This window comes from Lissotriton vulgaris, chromosome 10, assembly GCF_964263255.1.
Source record: "Lissotriton vulgaris chromosome 10, aLisVul1.2, whole genome shotgun sequence".
Lineage (NCBI taxonomy): Eukaryota > Metazoa > Chordata > Amphibia > Caudata > Salamandridae > Lissotriton > Lissotriton vulgaris.
In genome coordinates, this window is record NC_141698.1 from 548805293 (window position 1) to 548832978 (window position 27686).

At 47.4% G+C, this 27686-nt stretch overlaps 1 protein-coding gene across 1 annotated transcript in view; it reads left to right on the forward strand.

Annotated features, from left to right (window-relative positions):
• NLRC3 (NLR family CARD domain containing 3) overlaps positions 1–27686 on the forward strand; it is a 1491832-nt gene that overhangs the window by 33456 nt on the left and 1430690 nt on the right. Inside the window, exon 2 of the mRNA XM_086941402.1 lies at positions 15513–15694. Within this exon, the coding sequence (XP_086797528.1) occupies positions 15685–15694 (10 nt within the window). The 5' untranslated portion in view covers positions 15513–15684. The remainder of the gene's footprint in view (positions 1–15512; positions 15695–27686) is intronic.

Below are 27686 nucleotides of genomic sequence, written 5' to 3' on the forward strand. Positions count from 1 at the left end.
GAATTACATTTTGTAGCACACGAGTAGTAGTACTTTAGTAATACTTCACATTCTATAAAATGCAGTCTGTGAAGCGACCACTGTTAAGTGCACTTTCAAACGCAAACATTATTTTTGCTTAGTGTGCCTCCCAAGTGAGCTGACATTTCAGACATACATTATTGGGTATATGTGTCCACTGTGGAAATTGTGCCACCTTTTATTTTTTAGGAAAGTTGTTTGTTAATTTATAACTGATCATATAAAATCTCCTACGGTTCTTTTTTTTTTGCCACAATTTCATTTCTGTCACAGGAAGTGATTAACTTATGGCCCTGCCTTAACAAACTGCAGGCAATTATAAGAACACACATTGGAAAAAATTGCAGCGTGTGGGCGTTTTGTAATAATTGGATTTTGAATCACTTTGTAGATAAACTAAAGTGCTAGTGCAGTGATCCACACCGCACAGACGCTTATTTCTGGCAGCTGTCCCTGGGATATAACTGGTTCTACATGAAGTAGAGGCTTTTTAACACATGAAAACTTGCAATCCCAGTATACCAACCCGTCTTTAATTTTTTTTATTACAGCCAGGCTGTGACGTCTCTAGTCACCTATAATAATAGAAAGATGCAGCTGCTCACCTGTAATTACTAATTATTGTTGAGTTGCGAAGGCATAATACCTGCTGCCAGAGCCTACAGATAAGGTTAAAGGCAAGTGACACTGCTGTGTTGCAGCTGCAGTTTAACCAAAGAAAAGGAGAACTGGATTTTCATTTTTGTGGTCTGATTTTCCGAAATGAACAGGGAGCAGCAGTAAAGAGCGATTCATACAACCGTGTTTATTTTTTGCACATAGTTGGTTACAGGAAAGTACGAATCTTATTCTGAAATACAACCTATTTTAACCCGATTGCTTTAAAATGTAATATGTTTTTGCAACAACTTACTAACTGCTTTTTGGCGTGTTCAATGTCACACTACAGATTCAGCTTTCACTCTTCACGTATTTCTAATGATAGAGCAATAAGCAAAAAATGTAAAAGATTTGTGAGAAGACTGATGGCCCCCATCCTTACTTTAGTATTAAATCTGTTTTATTGACAGAATATAGAGCAAAGAACACAATTAAAATTGCCTACAACCAAGCTGGCCGGCCAGAGAAAAGTTCAGTTGTGCATGAAGATCAGTAACAAAGTTTCAGATATTAAACACAGCAAGCCGCCTACAACCCAGCAGGGCTGGCCGCGTTTGAATACTCATAATAATTAAAGAAGCTGGACGCCACAGGGCCGTAAGACGTCTCTGTAGGCAATAGCCCTTATGCAATATTTCAAGTTCAGTAGTAAAACCTAGTTACATACGTCGACAGTGCCCATCAAGACATCCCCTAGGTAGGGAACAAGAGCGAAAAGGAACATTTGTTTTAGTGCCACTTTAGACCAACTTAGGCTGAGGCATGCAATCTTACAAACTTCTAAGAAACAAGAAAAGGAATACAAAGGAAAAACCTATAGAACAGAGACCTTCCCCTACCCCAAACCCACCCACCACCTTACCCCCCCACCCCCCCATGGTCCACGTCCACCGAATCCCTTCAACCATTCGAGTGCCCTCAACCAGCCCCCATCCTCTTCAACAGCGTACTCCTACCCCGTGTCTGTGAGACGTAATAGTCGGAGGTACCGGGGACAAGTGATCTCATGAAATTCGGAGGCCAGCAAAGACAGGAAGGGCCGCCACAGCTCTGAGTATTTGGCGCTCTCTCCCGCCCTTGACAACAAGAGTTTTTCCATTCCGAGCTCCATCCAAAGGTGGTGGAGCCATCCCTGATGTGTGGGAGCATGTGTGGAGCGCCAATGCGCCAGGATGTTCTGCAGCGCTGACCCCAATGCAATAGCTATCAATCGGCCCCTACGGGAGCGCAGCGGGTACATAAGAGGTTTTGAGAGTCCTAGTAGAACATACAAAGGGAAACGTGGGATCTCTGTATCAAAGTGGGAGTCCACTTCATCTAATATCTGCTTCCAGTACCCCAGGAGCTGTGGACATTCCCATAGCAAGTGCACCAACGTGCCCACCTGACCGCAGCCGCGCCAGCACATTGCGTCTTTGGTGTGATCCATCTCGTGTAGGCGTTCTGGGGTATAGTACCAGTAAGTCGCTATCTTTGTAAGGATATCTGTAAGCCCCATGTAATACGCTGAGTGTCGCGCTCTATAATGGACCCCTTCCCATTCCTTGTGAGTAAGTGTCCTGCCTAGTTCCCTCTCCCAGCGCGCCCTACCGGCACTGTAGGTGTGTATGTGTTTTCCCTAGAGCATCTTATGCAGGTCCGATATCAGTTGTTTATCAGTTCGGCGTGTGATTAGCCAGTGTCCATAAAAAGTGAGATGTCTGTCCGCCGTGGGGTGCACTTGGTCACTGAGTGCCCAATGTCTCACTTGTAGGTAATGGAGTCTCTCCGCCTCTGACAGCATGAACTCCTGTCGAAACTGGGGAAATGGGATAACGCCTTCCGATGTGTACATGTGGTGTAGAGCCCAACAGCCCGCCGGTCTCCATTTCGCGTAGGCAACCAAGTCCATCCCAGGTGCAAACTCAGGGTTTTCCACAATAAGGGTAAGGGGGGACGGAAAGGTTGTAAGTTCATTGCTCACATTTGTCCGGTCCCAAACCTCCAACGGCACTCTCGTGACATGAGAGGCATACAAGTTAAGAGACCTATGCTGTCTGCTTAAAAATGGAACCCCCTGTAGGGTGCAACCTGAAATGGCTTGCTCTTGAAACAACCAGTGTTACCCAGATTTCCACCTACTCCATTCCACTAAGTAGCATAATTGAGCAGCCTGGAAGTATGCCTCTAGATACAGAATTACAATTCCTCCCTGTTCGGGGGGCAACATCGCCAGCCGCAGCTTCATGCGTGGTTTCCTTCAATTCCAAATGAACTGAGCCAGCTCAAATTGCATCTGCTTTATCCACCCCCGAGGTGGGTGGAGGGGAATTGTGCGAACATGGTACAAAATTTGGGGAAGAACAGTCATCTTGACGGCCGCAACCTTTCCCAGCCACGACAATGGGTAGTGTCTCCACCGCCCTCATCTCGTGCCGTATTTTCTGTCGTAGATGGGTATAATTGATGATAACGGTCTCCGACAAGGAAGGAGCAAGCCGAATCCCTAGATACGGAACCATGTCTGTCGCCCACTGAATGGGGAACAGAGCCTGCAATGAAGCCCAGGTGGACTTCTCCAGGGATAGGTCGAGGGCCACCGATTTGCACATGTTAACTTTGAACCCGGATACGCGGCCAAAGGCCTCCAGGTCGTTAAGACACGCGCGCAGGGAGTCCATCGGAAGGGAGAGCGAGATCAAAACGTCATCAGCATATAAGCTGATTGTGTGGACATAGCCTCCAATTTTTATCCCTGTGACCCGCAGGTCAAGTCTCATGAGCTGCGCCAGTGGTTCCATATAGAGAGCGAAGAGTAGGGGCGACAAAGGGCACCCCTGCCTCGTGCCCCTCTCGATAGCAAATCGGGGAGATGTATATCCATTAACGCGCACTGTGGCCGACGGGAATCTGTAGCAGTTCATCACTCGGGCGCAGAACTTCGGACCCAACCCAGCCTTCCCCAGAACCTTCTCCAGGTAGGGCCAATGGACCCTATCAAACGCCTTCTCGGCATAGATTGCTAGCATCATGTATTCCCCTACTGTGCTAGTGGCTTTTTCTATAAGGTGGAAGGCTCTTTTAGTATTATCGAAGGTCTGAGGCTCTGGTATGAACCCAGATTGGTCCGGGTCGACAAGGATTCCCATATGTGGTGACAATCGGGCTGCCAATATTCCTGTATAAAGTTTAAGATCTACATTGAGTAGAGAGATAGGTCGGTATGCCTCACATAGCGTGCAGTCTTTCCCTGGTTTAGGTATAACCTCAATGGAGGCCTCTAAGAGTTCTCCAGGGATTGCTCCCGGTTCCGAAAAGGAGTTAAAGAGGCGCGTGAGTAGAGAGGCAACCTGGGCACAGAATATTTTATAGAAACTCGCCGGGTAACCATCGGGACCCGGTGATTTCGCTAATTTAAGGTGGGAGATAGCTGACATAACCTCCTCCGGCCGGATATCTCGCTCCAGTTGTTCCGCCTGGTCCTGTGAAAGGGACGGGAGGGGAACAGAGGCCAAGAAATCAGTTTCATCCTGATCCGCAGGAGGGTCTGAGGAATAGAGATCCGCGTAGAAGTTGTTGAAGGCGCGTGCAATATCATGGTTCTCCATGACCCGTATACCGTCCCCCTGAAGGATCTCTTGAACCACCTTCTGTTGCATCACCTCCCTTAATTTATGCACAAGAAGGCGCCCGCACCTGTCCCCTCCAGTGTAGTATGCGTGTCCCAGCCGCAGCGCCGCAAATTCCGCTCGGTCCCGGTCAAGAGTCGCTAGCTGCTGCCAAGCTGCTTTCAACTGCCTCCAAATCCTAGGGGCCCCTGTCCTCTGATGCATTTGTTTGAGATCTCTAGTCTTCTGTGTGAGTTCGTCCCTTTTGCCCTCACGCTCTTCATTCTCCGCGGCTGAGATTGCAATGAACTCCCCTCGGAGAACAGCCTTCAGCGCAGCCCATTGTGTGGCAAGTGTAGTGTCTGCGTTGCGGTTATGTGAGGGGTAATCTGAAATAACGCGCTGTATCTTGGTGGTCACCTCCTTCCTATGTAACAACGCCTCCCTGAGGCGCCAAACCCTGCGTGCTCGTTGCAGTGCGGGAAGAGAGAGGACTACTGTCACAGGTGCATGGTCAGAAATGGAAGCTACCCCCATGTCCACCTTGGTAACGCTCGTGTAGGCGTGGACACAAGCAAGTAATCGAGGCGCGCATATGTCTTGTGTGCATTCGAGTAGTAGGAATAGTCCCTTTCGCCCGGGTGGAAACTACGCCACAGATCCTGAAAACCTAAATCAGCTAGGCGGGATAGGTCGTCTGCGGAGAGAGCACCCGCCTGGGAGGCGCGCTGGCACGACCTATCTAAGACATTGTCAAGCACTAAATTTAAGTAGCTTCCAAGTATAATGTGGCGATCAGTTGTAGTCGTAACCTCCATGAGAGCCCTATGAAAGAACTGCTCCTGACCCTCGTTGGGACCATACACATTGCCCACAGTGAACGTAGTGTCACCCACTGAAAACCTATAAGACAACAACCTCCCCCTGATCTCTGCCGCTTTGTGTAGGACCTTGCCCCTAAACTTCTGGGCCACCAGTATAGCAACCCCCGACGTCTTGGTAGGATTCGAGGAGAAAAATTGAAGGGGAAATTTACGGGACCTGAGACAATGACAAACCTTTTGTAAGAGGGGAGTCTCCTGTAGGAGGCAGATATCGGCCTGGGATTGCTCTAAGCATAACAAGACTGCCTTGCGCTTCACTGGGTTGTTCAGTCCTCGTACATTAAGTGTGAGTATTTTGAGTTCTGTGACCGGCATCTAACCTAAGGGGTAAGTGATCAGCAAAGGAGGTGCTCTGAAAGCAAAAGGCATCTCAGTTCGTAGGACAGAATGCACCCAAAGGGCCCAAGGGTGGAGACTTAGCATAGAACCAATCACTCGGTGGACCATGAACCATCCCTGCCCCCCCACAAGCCCATCCCCCCTGACAACCCACTCCCAACTCCCCCAACCCCCCCCCCCCTTCCCCTACCCACTTTCCCTAAAAAAAAACAAAGTTCAAAAGTCCATATTCCATCGTCTTCATAGGCAATCTGGAATGTGTTAACACGAGGTAGTTCCCACAACTCGGAACACTCCCGCCGACGGCCCGGCAAGAAAAACAAACAGCCCAAAACTACAAATTAGGGCGTCATTAAAGTCAACTGGGTTGAGTCGAGGCAAGGTCTGAAGCGACTGCTTCCACTGCGGCATGCTGGCCCTCCTTAATCTCAGTCGCAGGGGGTTTCCTGACACGGCGTCTCCTGCCTTGCTGGCGCCACTGGGATCCCGAGGTCGTAGCTCCTCCAGGCCGGACCGACGGTCCGTCCTCCTCCGTTGGTGGGTCAATCTCCAGTATGCGACAAGCTTCTACCAATGAGCGGAGCTGATAAAGCTTGTTGTCAAGTTTAAATACTATGCGAAATGGATGACCCCAGCTATAAGGGATTTTGAGCTGTTGGAGATGCGCTGTAACAGGCTTTAAGGACCGACGCTTCTGCAATGTAAGTGCTGACAGATCCTGGAATAGGACCGGCGTTTGACTCTTGAAGGATATGGAGTGCAACTGCTGGGCTTTCTGTTCGGTAGTCCTGCACACACACCAAGATATCTTGTGGGGGTGCCGACATGGCCCTCGGGGGCCCCACTCTATGTGCTCTGTCCAGCCTAAATTCTGACTCTATGGGGCGTCCCAAAAAAGTTCTTTGGTGAATCCAAACAGATTCCTGGTATCTTCAGCCAAAGTTACTCCCCGGATTCGTACACTGCGGCAACAAGACCGATTTTCTAAGTCCTCCATGTGTGACTGCCGACCAGCTTGCCGCATCCCTGAGCCAGGACCCTCCCGCCAGCTCAGCTAACCCCAGCCATGCCGCCAACAACCTCAAGAGGTGGATCAGCAACTGCACAGACGACCTCGCCCCACTGAGGACCCCGCCCAGCAGACCCGGCAGTAAGAAAGCACCCTGGTTCACCAACGAACTCAAGAGCTCCAAGAAGAACTGCCGAGCCCTCGAGAGAGCCTAGCGTAGAGACCCGATACCAGACAACATGACCACCCTCAAGCTCGCCACTCGAAAACACCACCAACTGATCCACACCACCAAGAAAACAGCTTTCAAGGAACGACTGGACAACAACGCCCACAACAGCAAGGAACTCTTCAACATCGTCAAAGAGCTCTCCAACCCCAGTGCCGGAAACAACGACATCACCCCATCGCAAGACCTCTGCAACTCCCTCGCCTCGTACTTCCACAACAAGATCGCAGACATACACAACAGCTTCAGCACACAGCCAACGCACCCTACGACCGCACCAGCGCCCCCCACCACCACCCTCCGCGCCTGGACCCCGATCAACACCGAAGAAACCATACGCACGATGAACTCCATCCACTCCGGATCTCCAACCGACCCCTGCCCTCACCACGTCTTCAACAAGGCCGACTCCGTCATCGCTCCCCATCTACAGGACATCATCAACGCCTCCTTCGACACCGCAACCTTCCCGGAGAGCTGGAAGCATGCCGAACTCAGCTCCCTCTTGAAGAAACCATCAGCCGACCCCACCGACCTTAAAAACTACGGCCCCATCTTGCTCCTCCTGTTTCCTGCCAAAGTCATCGAGAAGACCGTCAACAGACAGCTGGCCGCCTTCCTCGAGACAAATGGATCCCTCGACCCTCGCAGTCCGGCTTCCGGGCCAACCACAGTACCGAGACCGCCCTCATCGCAGCCACTGACGACATCCGAGCCATGCTCGACAACGGTGAAACAGCGGCCCTCATCCTCCTGGACCTCTCCGCGTCGTTCTACACTGTCTGCCGCCGCACCCTACTGCAGCGCCTCAGCAACGTCGGAATCCAAGGGAAGGCACTAGAATGGATCATCTCCTTCATCGTGCTTGGACACTTTTTACTTACCTGCTCCTCGTTCAGGGGCCGCGCTGAGGACACCGCGCACCCCTTGTCCTCCTGGGACTTCCTTGTTTGCCGCCACCAGAGCGCCCCACGCTGAGCGTTCCCTCCCCCTCTGACGGGCAGGTCACGAGGGCGGGGACGGGCGTGTCTCACATCTTGGGCTGCTCTCTGGTTGGCGGGGCAGCTCCTCTGTCCCTCCCCCCCAGGCAATTTCTACCTGCCGGGCGAGTCCCGCCCTAGCTCTCCTGAATCGTCAGATCTCCCGAGGCTTCGCCGGGAGCAACAACGCTGCCGAGGTGCGGCGCAACGTTCATTTTAATCGTGCTTGGACACTTTTTACTTACCTGCTCCTCGTTCAGGGGCCGCGCTGAGGACACCGCGCACCCCTTGTCCTCCTGGGACTTCCTTGTTTGCCGCCACCAGAGCGCCCCACGCTGAGCGTTCCCTCCCCCTCTGACGGGCAGGTCACGAGGGCGGGGACGGGCGTGTCTCACATCTTGGGCTGCTCTCTGGTTGGCGGGGCAGCTCCTCTGTCCCTCCCCCCCTGGCAATTTCTACCTGCCGGGCGAGTCCCGCCCTAGCTCTCCTGAATCGTCAGATCTCCAGAGGCTTCGCCGGGAGCAACAACGCTGCCGAGGTGCGGCGCAACGTTCATTTTAATCGTGCTTGGACACTTTTTACTTACCTGCTCCTCGTTCAGGGGCCGCGCTGAGGACACCGCGCACCCCTTGTCCTCCTGGGACTTCCTTGTTTGCCGCCACCAGAGCGCCCCACGCTGAGCGTTCCCTCCCCCTCTGACGGGCAGGTCACGAGGGCGGGGACGGGCGTGTCTCACATCTTGGGCTGCTCTCTGGTTGGCGGGGCAGCTCCTCTGTCCCTCCACCCCCTGCCACGCCCTACTGTTTCCGGTTCCCTACTTATGGCACTATTATCCCGGCCGCGCAGCGGACGAGCGCAGCGGGCGCGACGAAGGCGCGCCGAAGTTGCGCCTAAGTTAAGCCCGTCTGCGCCCGTCCGCGACGGGCCGGGACCAGGGGCCACACCCCTTGCTCCTTTGTTGTCATATACGCCTGCACAACTCCTCGCCTGCTCCACTGAAGTGCCTCTTCCCCACACTCTTATGCAGCATCTTGTTGCATTAGATATCTATGTCCCCCATTCAGACCGTGTTGTGCTGCCACATCCAATTACTCCCTTGCCTACGCCGACATCGACTCCCTCCCCATTGGTCCTTCATCTCCCCCTCACACTGCTTCTGCCTATCTCCTCAATACTCGCTCGGCAGGCAAACACCAACTCGACCTGTTTAACCTTTTAACCACAGACTCCCCAGATTTTCTGTTCCTAACGGAAACTTGGTTTTCGGAGGCTTCCCTCCCCGACATCCTTGCCATCCTTCCCCATTCTTATTATGTTCTCCGGGCCGACCGCCCCGCGGACAAGATTGGGGGGGGTGTTGCCATGATTGTCCGATCCACTATTCAATTCCAGCTTCTCCCCCAAGCACCCATCGCTGGAGTGGACTTCTTGGTCGCTCGCTCCTCCAATCTGCCTGCACCTCTCACTGTTGTCCTTGTTTACCGCCCTCCCCTGAACATGCCCCTGTTTGTGGCCTCCCTGCAGGAACTCCTCGCCACGCTGGTGGTTAACAACTCCTCTGTTCTCCTGCTTGGGGACTTTAACTACTGGCCTGGCGACCCCAGGGAGGACTCAGCATCCAAGGACTTCACGGCCACTCTCCTCTGCCTCAACCTGAAGTCCCATGTTCTGGTCCCTACCCACAATCTTGGACACATCCTGGACCAAGTTTGGTCATCTCAGGACATAGTTTCCCCTCCCAGCATCCTCCCATGTACATGGTCTGATCACTCTCTCATTTCCTTTTCTATCACTACTGGCCCCCCTCACAAGCCCCTTCGTCCCAAGAATGTCTTCTCCCGTAGCTGGAATCATGTTGACTTGGTTTCCCTTTCTCACTCCCTTGCTTCTTCTTCCCCAGACCTCACTGACATTCCCCTTGACTCTCAGGCCGTTGCAGTTGGTAATTGGCTTTCCTCCGCATGCGATTTAGTAGCCCACCTCAAGTTAGTCAAGTCCATTCGCCCTCATGAGGCTCACCGCTGGTTTAGCCCGGAGCTCAAGACTCTCAAATTGGAGCTTAGACGCTCAGAGCGCCTTTGGCGCCGTGGCTACTGCCCTGACCACAAGGCCAAATATAAATTACTTCTTAGGGAGTATAAGAAGGCCATCTTGGCCACTAAGACCAAATACTTCTCCGAACAAGTGGCGCTCTCGGCTAATAAATCCAAAGAAATTTTCTCTTTGGTTAAGAACTTGGCCACTTCTGATCGTGCCTGCCCTCACTTCACTCCCTCCCAGGCCCTTTGCTCTTCTCTTAACAAATTCTTCATTGAGAAGATTGTTAATATTAAATCTAACATCCTGGTCACTCCTTTTACTCCCCTTCACTCTGTCCCCTCTGCGCCTAAATCTTCTTTTTCTTCCTTTCCTCCCCTCTCCTTGGACGCTTTTCTAGCTCTGCTCACTAAAATCAAGTCTGGCTCCCCCACTGACTGTGCCCCTGCCCGCATTCTCAAAACCCTTTTTTCTTCCTGTCCTGATACCCCTCTCTCTCTTCTTAATGCTTCTCTTTCCACCGGACTGGTCCCTTCTTCATTTAAATCTGCTATTGTTTCTCCCATTCTTAAAAAACCTGGTCTCGATTCTTCTCTTCCCTCTAACTTTAGACCTATTTCTCTTCTTCCCTATCTTGCTAAAATTCTCGAATCTTATGTTACTTCCTGTCTTTCTGCTTATGTTGAACGGAACCAGCTTCTGGCCTCTCACCAAGCCGGTTTCCGTTCAGGTCATTCGACCGAAACCGTGGTGTTAGCCGTCCTTGACGAGCTTAAAGCCAAGGCCGACGTCAACTCTCCCCAAGCTTTGATCCTCCTCGACTTGTCCGCTGCGTTTGACACGGTCGACCATAACATTCTTTTGGACCGTGTCAGCGCAGCGGGCATACGAGGCACTGTCCTCTCCTGGATCACCTCCTTTTTGACAGGTCGTTCTCAAGCTGTTCACCTTCCCGGCTTTTCTGCTTCCCCCCTCCCGGTGCCCTGTGGGGTCCCCCAAGGTTCCTCCCTTTCTCCCCTTCTTTTCAATCTCTACATTCACCCTCTTATCTCTTCCCTTCTTGAGCTGGGGGTCTCTGTGTATAACTACGCCGACGACCTCCAGCTCGTCTTTGACCTTTCCTCTTCTTCTCACGCTCTATCCTTTTTTCATTCCACCATGGTTTTTATTTCTGGGTGGATGAGCGCCAACCACCTCAAGCTCAATCCAGATAAGACTGAGCTTGTCCTGATTGGCGGCTCATCCAGCCCCTGGTCCTCTGCTTTCTGGCCTCCCATTCTTGGCCCTTCCCCCACCCCCGTTCCCTCCGTTAAAACTTTGGGCATCAAGGTCAGACAGGACCTGTCCATGCACGGCCAGGTCAGTGCCGTGGTGTCCTCCTGTTTTCTCTCCCTCCGGATGATCCGGAAAATCTCTCGTTTCTTTTCTCTTGACTCTCTTAAAATTATTATTTCTGCCCTTATCACCTCCCGCCTTGATTATGGCAATAGCTTGTTCGCTGGCATTCCTGCCTATGAAACCCGCCGCTTACAAGCTATCCAGAATCAGGCTGCCCGTCTCATCTTTCACTTGCCCAAAACCCATCACATCACTCCCGTCCTCAAATCCCTTCACTGGTTGCCCATCTTGCAGAGATCCCTGTTCAAATTAGGGTGCCTTGTTTATCGGGCCCTTGATCACTCTGGACCGGCTTTCATCAATTCTCTGATTTCCCTTCACACCCCTGCCCGCACTCTCCATTCATCATCTTCTGCCCTCCTCACTGTTCCCCGCTTTCGCAAATCTTGCACTGGTGGAACCCGTTTTTCTGTTCTTGCTCCCCGGTTCTGGAACTCCCTTCCTCTTTCTATGCGTTCGATCCCTATCTTTTCTCACTTTCGTAAAGCGCTAAAAACTTTCCTGTTTTCCCAGGCCTACCCCCGCTAAACCTCCTGGCCCTGTCTGTCCGGTTCTTTAGAGCTCCCAGCGCCAGGAAGCCGTTTCGGCCATCGCGCGCTTTACAAATATTTTCATTCATTCATTCATTCATTCATTCATTCATTCCTTCCTCGCCGGAAAGACACAGAGAGTCCGCCTCCCCCGGTTCAGATCAGTATCCACCGAAGTCATCTGCGGCATTCCTCAAGGCTCCTCGCTCAGCCCCACCCTCTTCAACGTCTACATGAGCCCCCTTGCGGCCATCGCACGCCAACACAACCTCAACATCATCTCCTATGCCGACGACACCCAGCTGATCCTCTCCCTCACCAATGACCCCGCCACCGCCAGAGCTAACCTACACGAAGGGATGAAAGACGTAGCCGAGTGGATGATGAACAGCCACCTGAAACTGAACTCAGATAAGACGGAAGTCCTCATCCTGGGATCGTCGCCCTCCACCTCGGACGACTCCTGGTGGCCCCCTGCCCTGGGCAGCGCACCCAAACCAACGGACCACGCACATAACCTGGGCTTCATCCTGGACTCCTCCCTCTCCATGACCAGACAAGTCAACGCCGTCTCCTCGTCATGCTTCAACATCTTACGCATGCTACGGAAGATCTTCCGGTGGATCCCCACCGAAACCAGGAAGACGGTCACCCAGGCCCTCGTCACCAGCCGACTGGACTACAGCAACTCCCTCTACGCCGGAACCGCTGCAAAACTCCAGAAAAGACTCCAGCGGATTCAGAACGCCTCAGCACGACTCATCCTGGACATCCCCCGACACAGCCACATCTCCGCACACCTAAGAAACCTGCACTGGCTCCCCGTCAACAAGAGAATCACGTTCCGACTCCTCACCCACGCACACAAAGTTCTCCACAACCAATGCCCAAGATACCTCAACGACCGCCTCAACTTCTACACTCCCACCGCCAGCTTCGATCGACCAGCCACGCCCTCGCCGCCGTCCCCCGCATCCGAAGAGCCACAACGGGAGGAAGATCCTTCTCCTACCTGGCCGCCAAGACGAGGAACTCCCTCCCCACCCACCTCCGCCTGACCCAAGACCACCTCGCCTTCAGGAAGCAACTCAAGACCTGGCTGTTCGAGCAGTAGCGGACCCCCCTCCCCAAGCGCCTTGAGACCCTCCGGGTGAGTAGCGCACTATACAAATGCCTTGATTGATTGATTGATTGACTGCAAGTCTACCTGCTAGTCGTGGAGCCGCAGTATCCCTTGTTGTAGGGCTTCAATGTCGGTTTCCTGCCCATCATTCTTGGTCTCTAGCTCCATCACGCGTTCCCCTATTCCATCAACATCTTTGCGAACCTCCTTGAGCTCTTCCGAGAATTCATTTTTAAAGGTGTGAATATCATCTCGCAATGCTGTGAATAGGGTTTCTAAGAAAGCCTTCGTGATGGGCTCTGAGCCGTTCGCAGATTCCGTGGTCAGGCAGGCGACAGCTGGGGCCATGTCTTTAGGTGATTGGGTCAGCTGAGCCTTAGCAAACAGGTCGTTCCCATCCTTACTTTAAATTAATATTGCAAGTCATCTCAGAGTTCCAGGAACTATTTAAAGAACTCAGCCTTTGGTTTGTTCCTGTATATCGTCATAGACATCCTCATGACTTGCAATTAATGTATAGCAGGAAGTACTTTATTGCATATTTATATGTTCTGTTTGTTATTGCTGTAAATGCACCTCTTCTACGAACCACAGAGCTTTCGTGTGTTTCCATTTTTTCCGTTTCTAAGAAGAATAGTTCTACCAATTCATCTCTGCATAATGTTATAGTCCCAAACATTTTTAGGGGCTCATTATGATTGCGGATTTTTCGCATCCTCCGGGCCGGCGGAAGCCACCGCCGGCCCAGAGGATGCGGAAAATCCGCAGCGGACCCACCAAAGACCCACCGCCACATTAGGATGGCTGGTGGGTCCTGGTTTCCGTCCGCAGCTTTTCCTCCGCGGTTGGCTTACAACCGCAGAGGAAAAGCACTAATCTGGTGACGGTATCTCTCAGACACCGTCCGCCAGATTAGTATGTGCCTGCAAACATGCTTTTCCGCGGCGGCTTTTCCGCTGTGGAAAAGCATGTGTAACTTCACTGCAGGGGCCCGTTGCGGGCCCCCTAGGTGAAGGGGGGGTGCACATGGGGGGTACCTATGGTACCCCCCTGCATTTGTATGCAGAAAGTTGCAGGCACCGCACGGTGCCTGCCTCTTTCTGCATGCAAATGCAATGCGTGCATTTTTAACATTGCTGCGGGTGCAGCTTGAAGCCGCACCCGCCGCGATTTTAAAAATAGAGGATGTGACCGCCACCCTGGCGGTCACATCCTAATCGCACAGGAGGGGACTCCTCAGCCCATGCGGACCTCCCCTCCTCCTCAATGATCGCGGACGGACGCAAGTCCGTCCGCGATCATAATCGGCCCCTAAATGAGGTGTTCACCAATGTCTAAAGGCTCAGATCTTTTGGACATAGAGCTTGCCTTTTATAAAGGATTTCAAGTCTGTACAATTGTCCTACCTGTAGACCCTTTGATACCCCAGCAGGAGGCACTGAATGACTTTTACAGATAGATTTACACTCACTGTGCGTAACATTGATAATTCACTCCCTTCTGCCAGTCAAATTCTAATTGTTTGTTTGTAAAGCTTTTATTCGACAATTTGCCATAAAGCCAACACGTATAAAATACATTTAGACATGATTCTTAAAAACAAAGTTACATCTTATGGAAGAATACAGTGTAAACGAATATACAGTCCCCAAACAAAAATCACAAGTTATTTACAATTCATAATGAGATACTTTACATTACCACCTTTCAAGGAGATTTACAGACCTAAGATTAAAAACAGCTATATACATTCTATAAATAGTTAAGAAAGCCAGTGTTAAAAAGAAGCACATTGTAATTGATCCATATGTCCGCAGATGTGACCTCCTTAGATGTATGCCAGGCTAAGATATGAGATATTTAGCCATTGGAAACATAACGTCCATACTTTGTGACTCATAAGTCTAATAAGTGGCTATTTGGTTCCTTGTTGTGGGGTGTACTGACAAGGATCCAGTACCTCAGTTTAGACCACTGAAATATCAAGGCTTTGAGATGACCTCTTAGTGTGCCTCTCTCTTGGTACTTTGCTGGGGAATGTGTTATCATCCTTCTTAAATGTTTAAGTACCAAACCAGAGCTTGATTTGTACAAGTGGTTGCAGGAGGTCGCATGTTTTTTTAATTATCAACAGACTCTGACCAAGAGCAATAGAGAGATAGGCAGAAAAGGGATTAAGAAAAAGGAAATGAAAGTTACAATGAAATAGTGTGAGGATGATAAAGAATCTGAAAGAGTGAGATCAAGAGACAGGCTAAGAAGGAAATGGACGAATATGGACAGAGGTGCCCCAACCCGGCCTTATTGTATGTTTAGCATTTACAGTGGTTTTTTTAATAACTTCAAATGTAAGTACTGAGTATTTCTACTAGAATTCTGTTTAAAAAAAGATCTAAGTCCCATGTTAGGATTAGATAAGAGGTCCTCACCAAACTTTCAGTCTCTGTGACTTCTCAAGGCAAGTGTTAGAGTCTCACCCTAGACTTTGTTTCGAAGACTTGGAGTCCTTCCCAAGTGCAGCCAAGCGTTGCCTTCGCATAATGTCCCAGTCTCAGTCTTCCAGCTAAAAGTATTTCTCTGCCCAAGGGTTAGCTGCGCAGTCCTAATTGTGAGATTTCAGATGTGGCTTTAGATCCCTTTACTTTAAATAATAGGATTTATTTTTCGCCTAAAGACTTGGTCTTTCCAGCTAACAATGTTTGTTTTTCTGCACAGGAATATGGAGAAGGGGTAGACAATGGCTGCTACCCTGATTTCTCTCACAGAGGTAGCCTAGCAGACGGTTTGAATGGACCACTGATCCAGAAGGCGTCCATTGTGCCAAGGGTGTGGTGAATTAGCATACAGTCAATAATTGCAGCCCAAATCTGATGCCAGTTCGTAGCCCATGATGGAAGGTGAAAGTTATTAAAATATTTTATTATGAACAATTTATTTTTTATTATACATACTTTTTTGTCATTAAATTATGTTAATATATATTTTTAGAAAGTCAAAAATGTCATTTATTTTCACATTACTCCCAATATGATTTTTCCCTTCATTATTTTCTATGGCAAGTTGTTGCAGTACCAGTATTTGGCCATGTTTGGTGCTGTACTTTCTTCATCTTTGAGCTGAAATACACGTACTGTTATTTTGGGAACTTTTTGGCTGTAGCAACTTTACATTCATACAGGTGGATCCACCCTCTGTTTCAGGGGTGGAGACATGTAAATGTATACTTTGTAGTAATGTTTCACTGTGAAACAGTGAATAAACAAAAGTAGTGAAGGAGTAAATATGGACATGTAGATTGACTTACATGTAAATTTACCTTTGTGAATAGGTCCCACTGTGTTCAATTAGGACTGTATATGACATAGACCACTGTACACTGAGATGCTTTCACCACCTCAAATCAACTGTAACAAAATGATCACCACTGAGTGTGGATGAGTCTGATCTACCTCCTAGTGTGCTTGTTGCTATATTGCTGTGCCTGATCCTTTACTTTTGTAGTTGTCAGTTTGAAAGCATTGTGGGGTTGGCAGAGAGAACTGGCAGGAACTTTATTGTGTGAGGCTTTGCAATGTACCTGGTGACAACGTTACCTGCAGTAAAAAATGTGTGGCACAATGGGTGCGATACTGGAATATCATTATCAGGATGTCCTCTGACATGAATCTTATGTTGTGATTATGGTTTACCAGAAATACTACCCTATTTGAGTTAATAATTGACAATCTACACCAAATAGAACAATATTTTGATATGCAATACTTACTCAACACTGCCATGGCACCGCCTCCGTGGAACACCATCAAGGCAACACCAACTCAGCACCTTCGCAGCCCCACTACAGCAGCAACTCTGCACCAACGCAGCACCAGTTTGCAGCACCTCAGCATCTCCTCAGCACCAGCGCAACACCAACTCAGCATCACTCAGCACCAGCACAGAAACACACGAGCACAACCAAAGCATCACTCAGCACCACCTCGGCACCATCTGAACTCCACCTCCACACAACCACACAACCACACCACCACCTCAATATCACTCAGCACCACCTCAGCCCAGCATCATGACTGCACCAGCTTGGCATCAGCACATCATCACTTCCTCATTAGTGCGACACCACCAGTGCAGCACCACCTCAGCATCAGCAAAGCACCATCTAAGCATTAACACATCACCACACCCTCACCAGTACACCACCACCAGTGCACCACCAACTCAGCATCAGCACAGCACCAATGCAACACCACCTCAAAATCAGCACAGCACCATCTCAGCATCAGTACAGCACCACTTCTGCATCAGTGCACCACCACTAGCACAGCCCCACCTCAGCAGCAATTCAGCACGAATGCGACCCCACTTCAGCATCAGCAGAGCACCACCTCCGCATCAGCGCAGCATCACCTCACCCCAGCACCAACTCAGCATCACTCGGCACCAACTGAGCACAAGTGCAGCACTATCAACTCAGCATGACTCAGCCATCGCTCTGCAGCTCCTGAGTACTAGCTCAGCACCACCTGAGCACAAGCTCTGCACCACCCCCTCAGCATCACTCAGCACTACCTGGGCATCACTGAGCACAACCTCATTATTTCTCAGCATCACCTGAGCACCACCACAGCACTGTATCAGCACAACAACATCTCAGCGTCAGCACAGCATCACCTCCCCATCAGTGCACCAAAACCAGTGCAGCACCAACTCATCATCAGTGCAGCACCACCTCAGCACAATCTCTGCATCAGCACATCACCACCTCTGCATCAATGCACCATCACCAGCTCAGTCTCACCTCAGCATCAGCACAGCCCAACCTCAGCACCACTTAAGCATCAACACAGCACCACTCAAGCATCAACACAGCACCACTTAAGCATCAGCGCAGCACTACCTTAACACAGCATCAACTCAGCATCACTCAGCACCATCTGAGCACCACCTGAGCCCAAGCGCAGCACCACGACCTCAGCATGATTCAGCACCACGTCAGCATGACTCAGCACCACGTCAGCATCACTCAGCACCACCTCAGCATCACTCAGCATCACCACAGAACCAAATCTGCATCATCACAGCACCATATCAGCACAGCACCACCTCCTCATCAGTGTACCAACACTAGTGCAGCCCCACCTGAGCACCAGTGCAGCACCCCACCTCAGCATGACTCAGCACCACCACAGCATCACTCAGCACCAGCACAGCGCCACTCAGTACCACCTCAGCACCTCCCCACTATCACTCAACACCACCATCTCAGCTTAAGCACGGCACCGCCTCTGCATCAGTGCACCACCACCAGCGCAGCCCCACCACAGCAGCAACTCAGCGCCAGCACAGCATCACTTCAGCACCAGTGTAGTGTCACCTTAGCATCAGTGCAGCATCACCTCAGCACAAACTCTGCATCACTTAGCACTGCCTGAGCAGAGCACCACCATAGCATTACCTCAGCATCAGTACAGCACTATCTCAACATCAGCACAGCTCCACCTCTTCATCAGTGCAACCCCACCAGAGCAACACCAACTCAGCACCTGCGCAGAACTACCTCAGTATCAGCACAGTGCGACCTCCTCATCAGTGAACCACCACCAGTGCAGCTTTTTGGAAAAATAGGGGACCCCTACTAATGGTGCGTTCACTACAAATAGGGTGTAACTATTATTTGAGAAAAAGAACGGTAGTGAACAAGTTATATAGTGTATGCCATCTCCTATGGGGTAAGAATTCAGAACAGTAAAGTGTACATCATAATGTGAAGTAACAATAATAAATATCAAAAGATGTCTTTTATATAAAGATATAATCAGGTTTATTTGTATTTTATATCTTTTTTGTGATCTATATCATATATATTTTTACAGTTATAATTGATTCAAGATATTGCTGATATTTCATATACATATGGTGAGCAACATTTACAAAGAGAAAAAAGAGACAAGGACAAAAAAAGACAAGTTATTATCAAATGACAAGATGAATATTGACGACTTGTGAAGTAGGCAAAGCGGTGGGTTGGAACACTACGCGCGTTTCGGCTACTGCCTTCATCAGGAGACCGTCATTTGCAATAATACATTTATAGACAACACTGTAAAAAATATACAAAAATATTTGTCAAAGAAAGGGAAAAATGTACACTCTTATTATATACTAACTACAATAGGTTTTACATAATACCCCTAGGCATGGTCCTTATTTCAAGTAACCTAACAATAAATTCAATAATTCATATTATCAAACAACGTAGCCAAACATTTTCTATAGCCTTATACCATTGATGCTTATCTTTATTACTTAAAAATAACGACAATTGTATATTTGTACTAGCGATGCATTTTTTCCTATATTTAGCTAATGCCTAAAACTTTGAGTTGTAAAACGTTAGATCCAAATGACATGAAGTGGACACATTGACAGATGAATGACTGTTTGCCATAAGTGTGTATAGTATAGAACATGTCTGTCAAAACCATAGAATAAAAAAGAGATTGTTTCGAAACATATAGAGAGAGAACATATCACAGCATGAAATAATGCAGACAACATAGTAATGTAGTAAAGTTAGAATTTCATTGTCCAACTGAGAGAGTTTGAATATTCAACTAGAGTAACAAGGATTTCTGCCTAAAATCTTCCTTGATATCAAACTACCTTGATGCAAAACAAAGTGGTACATTTATCTAATCGCTTGCTTTAAATATCACAAAGGTGAATATAACATTTCTGTAGTCTATGTTTATTTATCTCTTTGGTCATTAGTCTTGCTAATGAGGTGTACCATTGGAGTAGACAGGTAGCTATCAGATTTCCGTTTAACCTTTTATTTATATAAAGGTGCCTAAGTGCAAAGCCAAAAAGTACGTTTACCTAATCACTTACTTTAAATCTCACAAAGGTGAATATGGCGTTTCTGTAATATATATTTATTTTCTTCTTTAGCCACTTATTTGTCTTATGGGGTTTTAAGGGATCACCAGAGAAGGGTATCTGGGAATAAAATAGCATATTGTTTGAAATAGGAGGATTTGCAGTGAAATCTCATCATAGTTAATTTCCTCAGTATAAATATTGTCCTCTCTTATTCAGAAACTTTAAGCATGGTTTTCATGCAGGATTATACGGTGAAACGAGAAGTGATTTCCTCATAGCGTATCTATATTCAAAAAGGTGACTGGATTGTTAACAGTCGCCATATTTGTGCGGAAACATATCTTCCGTAAAATTTGTCCATGACAAAAAGCGTTAACATATCTAAAAATAATCGTAACATTGGTATATACCATGGACAAGATGACAATGAATCATGCGTGATGCAAATGCAGATACTGTGATGTTAAGAGGAACGAAATCCCAACGGCTAAATTGCTGATTAGACCAATGGAAGAGACAACCTATGTAAATAAAGAATAATATAAATGCCCAAATATAACAGCCTCAACTATGGCAACAATTTACATAGCCATATTTGTCTTAGGAGAGAGACAATACGTTTGCATGTACCTTAGAAGGCGTGACAATAAACGTTATTTATGGTTAAAAACGTATCCCAAGTCTAGATGTAGCCATCTTTATGGGGTGAAAAATCTATAAAACAATTAAGCAGGGCATAGATGCGTAAATCAGAAAATAATCATTTAAATGCCTAGGTCAAACAGCCTCCAAAAAATGGTGACAGTTTACATAGCCATATTAGCCCTTAGAAAAGACGATATATTTACATGTACCTTTAAAAGACGTGAAGATAAACGTCAGTTATAGATAAAAGCATATCCAAGGATTAACGGTAGCCATCTTTAAAGGACGAAAGTCAATGGAACAAATAAACAAGGCATAGATTGTTTTAGAGGTTTTAGCTTTTCTGAATCGATTTACGCTAAGATACCCAGGATTGGGATCTTACCTGCATGATATTGCGAGTAATCTTTATAACCGTGAGTCTGTAAAACCGCCAACCGTCTTCGGATAGAATGTCAAACCTGTGTGTCAAACCACGGGTCTATATATAAGGACTTAACAACGGTTAAATTAAACCCGGTGTGGAAAACTAGATGAAATCGCTTGCCTAAAGACGTCATCAAAAAGATGCTGGATGTTACGATAAGAGTTGATATAGAAAGGGGACTTGTTTTAAGTTTGAGCGAGTATTCTTAGCTAGAGAACCATGTTCAATGATGTTTCAAGAGTCACTAATACATAAAAAACGGGACTAAATTCATATTGAACAGGTATTATCAACTATAAAGCTAAATATAATAATTAGGATATCATAAATAAAAAATTGTTATAAAAAAGAAAGAAAAAGAATAATCTAAAAATAAGTGTTTTTTATAGCCGGTTTATAACAAAATGGTTTTTGTTGTAAACATGACCACAGTTAAGTCATAATATTCAATGCTAAAAGAATATATTCTTATCCAAGGAACCATGTTAGATGGTATTCCGTGGATCATTGGTATAGAAAGCGGACTTATTCGATGTCCGGCAATAACTGTTATCTACCAGACCAGTGACAGTTGTTAATTCATGTATCGATCGCTGGAAAGTGACTCCGATCGCAGGTATAGAGAGAGGATTAATTTGATGTCAGGCAATAGCTGTTATCTAACAAGCCAAAGGCAAATACTGATCCATATAACAATCCCTAGAAGATAACTCTAGAGATAGATGAGATAATACAAACCGTTTTAGTAATCTATGTTATTAACATAAAAAGATAATAAAGATAGATCGCCATCTGGAATACGCAGAAAACTAAAAATTTGATATTTCAATGAAGTGGATTATTAATTTGCCAAACTAGATACTAGGAAATTATTCTGTCATTCATATATTTATATAGGATTAGAGTAGATATAAAGTACTGGTCATCCTATCATGAATATCTAGATGTAGGCAGAGGATATCAGTAAATATATTGGGGAATGCACTTTAAATGATTGCATTCTCCCTTGGAATGTCCAAGTTCAGTCCGTTAGCTACAGTATCTAGAGAAAAAATCCATTTTACTTCTAGTTTTTTTCTGATTTTGTCTGGGCATAAACCTTCTCTTGGTTGTATATTTTCCAAGACAAAGGATAAGTCTTCTGGTAAATGTCCTTTTTAGGTTTCGCCCTGGCCGTAGCACCTGCGAAGCAGGTGCTCCGCCCAGGGCGAAATCTTATTATCTCCAGTATGGGGCTTCGTCCCGCCACTGTCTTCCATTGGCTAGCTCCATAAATGGAGGCTAGCCATTGGAAGAGATTGGCTGTCAATCACGCTTTCCCCGTGAAAACGCGATTCGGGGGAGTTTCTCGGTCTTTTTTTAAGTCCCGCCCCTTTTGTCGTCATGTCTTTCTGGGCTCCGCCCCACTCCCGCATCTTGTTCCCTGCCGTGTCTTTTTCCCGCCATGAAGATCACCGCCGCCAGCCTGGGGATCCTGTGAGGCGCAGCGTCGTGACGTAAGGTATTATCGTATGGAAGGTAAGAGCAGAGAGTGAAAGGGGCAGGGCAGTGGGTGTGGAATGGGAGTGGCTGTGGGAGGGAATCGCACAGCAAATGAAAGCATCACTACCTCCCGGTACCTTAAATCCCTCCATTCCAAGCTCCATGGCCGCCGCGTGACACAGGCTTGCAAGAGCTGCAGCAGCAGGAGAGAAAGAACCCAAAGGAAAGGGAGAGGAAACCAAAAAGGAAAATAAAGTATACAATTATATGCAGCGCGAGCGGGCTTATTGACGTGAATGCCTCGCGCCCGGGGTGACTGCTCTTGGGAGGGCGGGAATGGCTGGTGAGGGTGCTGCCTGCTATGCTTTCTCCACGTTCCTTGAAGTAAGCCGCCGAGGGAGGCAGTGCACACTTCATGGGTGAGAATTGTAAAATACCTCGCGTGCAACATCTAACTGGCTCCAGAATGCTCTCTCCCCTGACCTTCGGTGTACCGTGAAGGGCTGGCGCAAACTGGACCTCTAAGTTCCCCTCTAGTCACGCTCCCGCCATTGCTTGTTTTTAAAGGCAGGCAGGCCGCACCAGCAATCCTAGGCGAGAGGCTTCCGCCCCCGGGGAATTCCACCCGTTGTACTTAATGTACACTGCTCATTTCTAGGTGACCACGGTGTGGTCCCGCCCCAAAGGTCCTGGCTCCGCTCACCCCTTCCAGCTCCCATCAGGCCACTGTAGCTGCACCCACTCCGCGCTGTCTGACTGGCGTCACTCCGGGATCAGTAAGTAGATGTTAAAGGTGAAACCTACATGTTTCACTCCAGTTGCTTGGCCTTAATAATAATCATGACGGATCCTGCTTTTATGGTTTGCTCATGGCGAGCGCTTGTTATTATCATCAGGCCTGTCTTCCCTGCTCTCACATTAGAGCGTTTTCCTTAGCATCATTCTTGAGAGAGGGGCTGCACCTCGTGAAGTACTGAGAGCCACCGAGTGCTGTTTGAATTTTAAGCTCGGACTGAAAGGGGTAAAGGGGCAGGAGTGGGTCAGAAGTAGCGAGCAGTGCTGTATAGGCAGCTAAGACTTTCTGGAAAGTGCCAGTAAGGGTAGATAATGATGATGTACAGAGCGCAACGAGTGCCTGTACGCATAGATACCAGTACTGTACCGGGAGCGAAGATTGTCTGGAGAGTGCCTGTACATGGAGTGTCTGTACGGGTAGATTGTAGCACTGTATATGTGCCTGAGTACATGGAGAGTGCCTGTACGGGTGGATTACAGTACTGTACATGGAGCGGAGTACATGGAGTGTCTGTACGGGTAGGTAGTAACACTGCACATGTAGCTAAGAGCATACAGATCGTGTATATACCAGTGCATGCAGTGGGAAGCTTAGACTGTCTGTAGAGTTCCTGCACGAGCAGATAACAGTACTGTCCTTGGAGATAAGGTTGCTTGGACAGTGCATCTACAGGTAGATAGCCATACTGTGCAGTCCGCTAAGACTGCCTGTAGAGTGTCTGTACTGGTAGATCACATTATAGTACAGGGATGTATTATTGCTTGGAGTGCGCCTGTAAAGGTAGATAACCGAACCGTACCGTGCAGTTCGCAGAGAGTGTCTGTACCGGTAGATAACAGTGTTGTCTGTACAGGGAGTTACGATTGCTTGGAGGGTGCCTGTACGGGAAAATAGTGCTTTACATGGAGCGAGGAGTACCTAGAGAGTGCTTTTACGGGTAGTGCGTGCAGGGAAAGCGAAGATTACACGTAGAGTGCCTGCACGGTTAGTTCACATATAGAAATCAGGAGATCTTGGCCACGGCCCCATTGATACTGCGCAGCCAGTTCACAGTGAGGCAGGTCAGGGAAGCCCCATAGAGGAGGTGAGCCATTCGTGCTCAGAGCAGGGCCTACGAGTTCAGCTGAATCTCCAGCTGTGAGCATGTCCCTACGGTCGGTCTCTTCAGCTCACTTTTCTAGCTGAACCAGGTCTAAGGGAAAGTGAACCCAGAGAAAGGTTCTGATTTTGTTTTTAGATCTAAGCATGAACAATGTATTTGGAATGTAAACTGGACAACAAGCCATTATAATAGTTTGTTTTTAATACAATGAAAGTTGCACTTCTACTGGGGGGAATTGTGACAAGTGCGTATTTATTGGATTAGTCCTCAAATAAGCCCCTGGGGTCTCCAGACAGGGTATATTGAATAGGAGCAAGGGTGTGAAAGCACAAACCTACACCAGGTGCTCCCAAACAAGCCTCATTTTGTTATCCTTCGTCAACTGCAACTTAAGATAACACTCCTCAGACAGGTGTAAATACATCCTCGCCATGCCCGTCTCATCTTCTCAGACAGGAGTAAGTGCAGCCTACACTCGCCCGTGTCACACCTCTGACAGCAGTAAGTGCAGGCTGCTGCTGCACAGAGCCTCCCTAAGGTGTTCCCATCTTGTCCGCCGGTTTTCCAGCGCCCCTCAATTCTGACTCTTTGATTTTAATTATATAGATTGTTCCGGCTGTTTGCATATCTCCTCGCTGTCTTGGTTCTAAACACTAGAAGCTTTTAACTGCTTGTGACCCGGTTTTCGTGCCTCTGTTCCCTGCTTGAGCCTCTATTCCCTGCTTGTGCCTCTGTTCCCTGCTTGTGATCCGGTTTTCGTGCCTCTGTTCCCTGTTTGTGCCTCTGTTCCCTGCTTGTGACCCGGTTTTCGTGCCTCTGTTCCCTGCTTGTGATCCGGTGTTCTTGCCTCTGTTCCCTGCTTGTGCCTCTGTTCCCTGCTTGTGACCCGGTTTTCGTGCCTCTGTTCCCTGCTTGTGCCTCTGTTCCCTGCTTGTGCCTCTGTTCCCTGCTTGTGCCTCTGTTCCCTGTCCATTAGGAGCAGCGTCAACCTCACTTTGAATATTGTACCAATTGCTGTCCCACATTTTCATAACTGCACCCATTTCCTTATGGAAGTACATCTGCACCACTTTCTCTACTCAATTGACCGTAACTCAATTTGAAAGGAATATTGTTAGTAATTTGCATTTCACCACTATTCTTTCAGCTACAATTTGCTCCTCTTCAAGCTCCACCAAGAATCATTCTATAGTTGGACTGATCCCTTACGGTAACCACTCTAGCTAGCAACATTAACAAGCATTTGCAATGCAATAGGTCTCACATTAGGAAAGATTGAGTTATTGGTATTGTAAATGTCACATTTTTTATTTATGTGTTGGTTTTGAAAATAGCGACATTAATAGCTTTGTCATTTACAATGCCAATAGTTATACCTTTCGCAAATGTGACACCTATAGCCTTTGTAATGCAGTATGTGTTGTATTTACGTGACTTAGATTTATTGATATTACAAATAACAATTGCTTTTGTTTTTTTAAAATAATTAATACTTAAATAAAAGTTATTGTAATTTATAATGGCAATAACTTAAACTTTTGTAAATAACTTTTGTGAAGATTATGTTCAGTGTATTTTATTGTGACGAAAATCCAAGAACAGAAGTGAAATATTCACATTTGTTTGTGACATTTGTAATGAAGCTTGAAACATTGAGAGAACATATTTGAACCAGTTGTTGTTGAATTGTTGCACAGATTGATGCTGTGGTGGCGACGAGTGATGCTGTGGTGGCGACGAGTGATGCTGTGGTGGCGAGTGATACTGTGGTAGCGACAAGTGATGCTGTGGTATGTATGTATGTATGTATAGGCATTTATATAGCGCACTACTTACCCGTAGGGTCCCAAGGCGCTTCGACCGCTGCGAAACCCTTCCTGGCTTCCCTGAGAGATGGTCCCTTAATGGGTATCTCCAGGGTGAGACCAGGCATCCCCGGCGGTCTGGTGGGGCCGTTAGTGAAGATGAGGCAAGCTAATGCCCAGAGTTGCCGAGTGTGATCGCTGATCAGAGTGGGCACCGAGGCGAGAGAATTATCGAGTCCACTGACCCTGGTCCAGAAACCTGCCGCGCCGGGAATCGAACCCTGGTCCCGGGCCGTCCTCTGCTCTCGGGTCTGCCGCCTCTAACCAGTGAGCCACACTACTTCACTAGTAGCGCATAGTGATGTTGTGGTGCCCCTGAGTTATGCTGTGGTGGTGCTGAGTGATGCTGTGGTGATGCGATAGATAGACACATAAATAAAAATGTTGTCATTTACAATGCCAATAGCTCTAACTTTGGCAAAGGCGAGACCTTTGCATTGTAAATGCTTGTTCAATATAGTGTGAAACCAATGGCGCAGACATCTTTTTGGTTCGTACAGCTGATTTATGCTCAGTAATTCTTTTTCCTATTGCCCGTGATGTTTCATCCACATTACCTTTGTTACATGGGCACATGAGCAAATAGACCACATTTTGTGTCTTGCAGTTGGTCGTTGTTTTAGCTGTAATTGTTACATTATTGAATATTAACTCACTGCCTTCTTGGGCTTGTGGGCATGTTTTACAGCCACAACATTTAAAGTTTCCAACCACAGGATTATTGCCTTTTGATGCTTCTTTGTACAGATTTTTTAGGGCCTGGCATTCTAGATCTTCCTACTAGATCTTTTATGTTTTTGTTCCTTTTATAGGCAAAAAGAGGCCTAGGGATTAGTTCTTGTTCTGATCTATTGATGTTAAGTAAGTGCCAATTAGAATATATGATTTGACGTACTCTGTCATTTAAAAGTGAATGTCTGGTTACAAACACTAGGTGATCAGCTTTTTTTGTTCTATTTCCCTGAAGTAGGTGTTGGCGGTCAAAGAAACTTGCCCTTTTAAATGATTCACGTATGAGTCTGTGGGGATATCCACGTTCTTCAAATTTTTTTTCATAGAAATAGCTTGTTCATCAAAATCTTTCAATTTAGTACAATTACGTCTCAGTCGTAAAAATTGACTGAACCGTATACTGTTTTTTTGAGATGGTGGATGAAAGCTTTGGTAATGAAGTAACGTGTTTCGGGCAGTTGGTTTGACAAATAAGTCAGTAAAGAGATGGCCTTGTTCATGTTTAATTTTTATATCCAGAAATTCCATTTCTTTATTACTTATATGGGATGTAAACTTAAGATTGTTGTCACATGTATTGAGCCATAGTATGAACTCATCTAGTAAATCTTTGTTATCATCCCATAAGAATACCACGTCGTCGATGTATCGCGACCAGTAAAAAATGGATTCGAAAAATGGGGCAATCTCATTGAAAGTGTGAATATTTTCAAAATGTGCAACATAAATATTCTCAATAGTTGGTGCGCATGAAGCGCCCATACTAACGCCTTTGGTCTGGCGATAAAGCGTGCCCCGGAATTCAAAGATGTTATCTTCTAAGACTATCCTTAAACAATCTAGAATTAAATCTGTATCACAGTCGATGTCATTAGATTCAATGAACCATTTGGTTGCATTAATCGCACCTTCATAGGGGATGTTTGAATACAAACTTTCAACATCTAATGTCACCAAC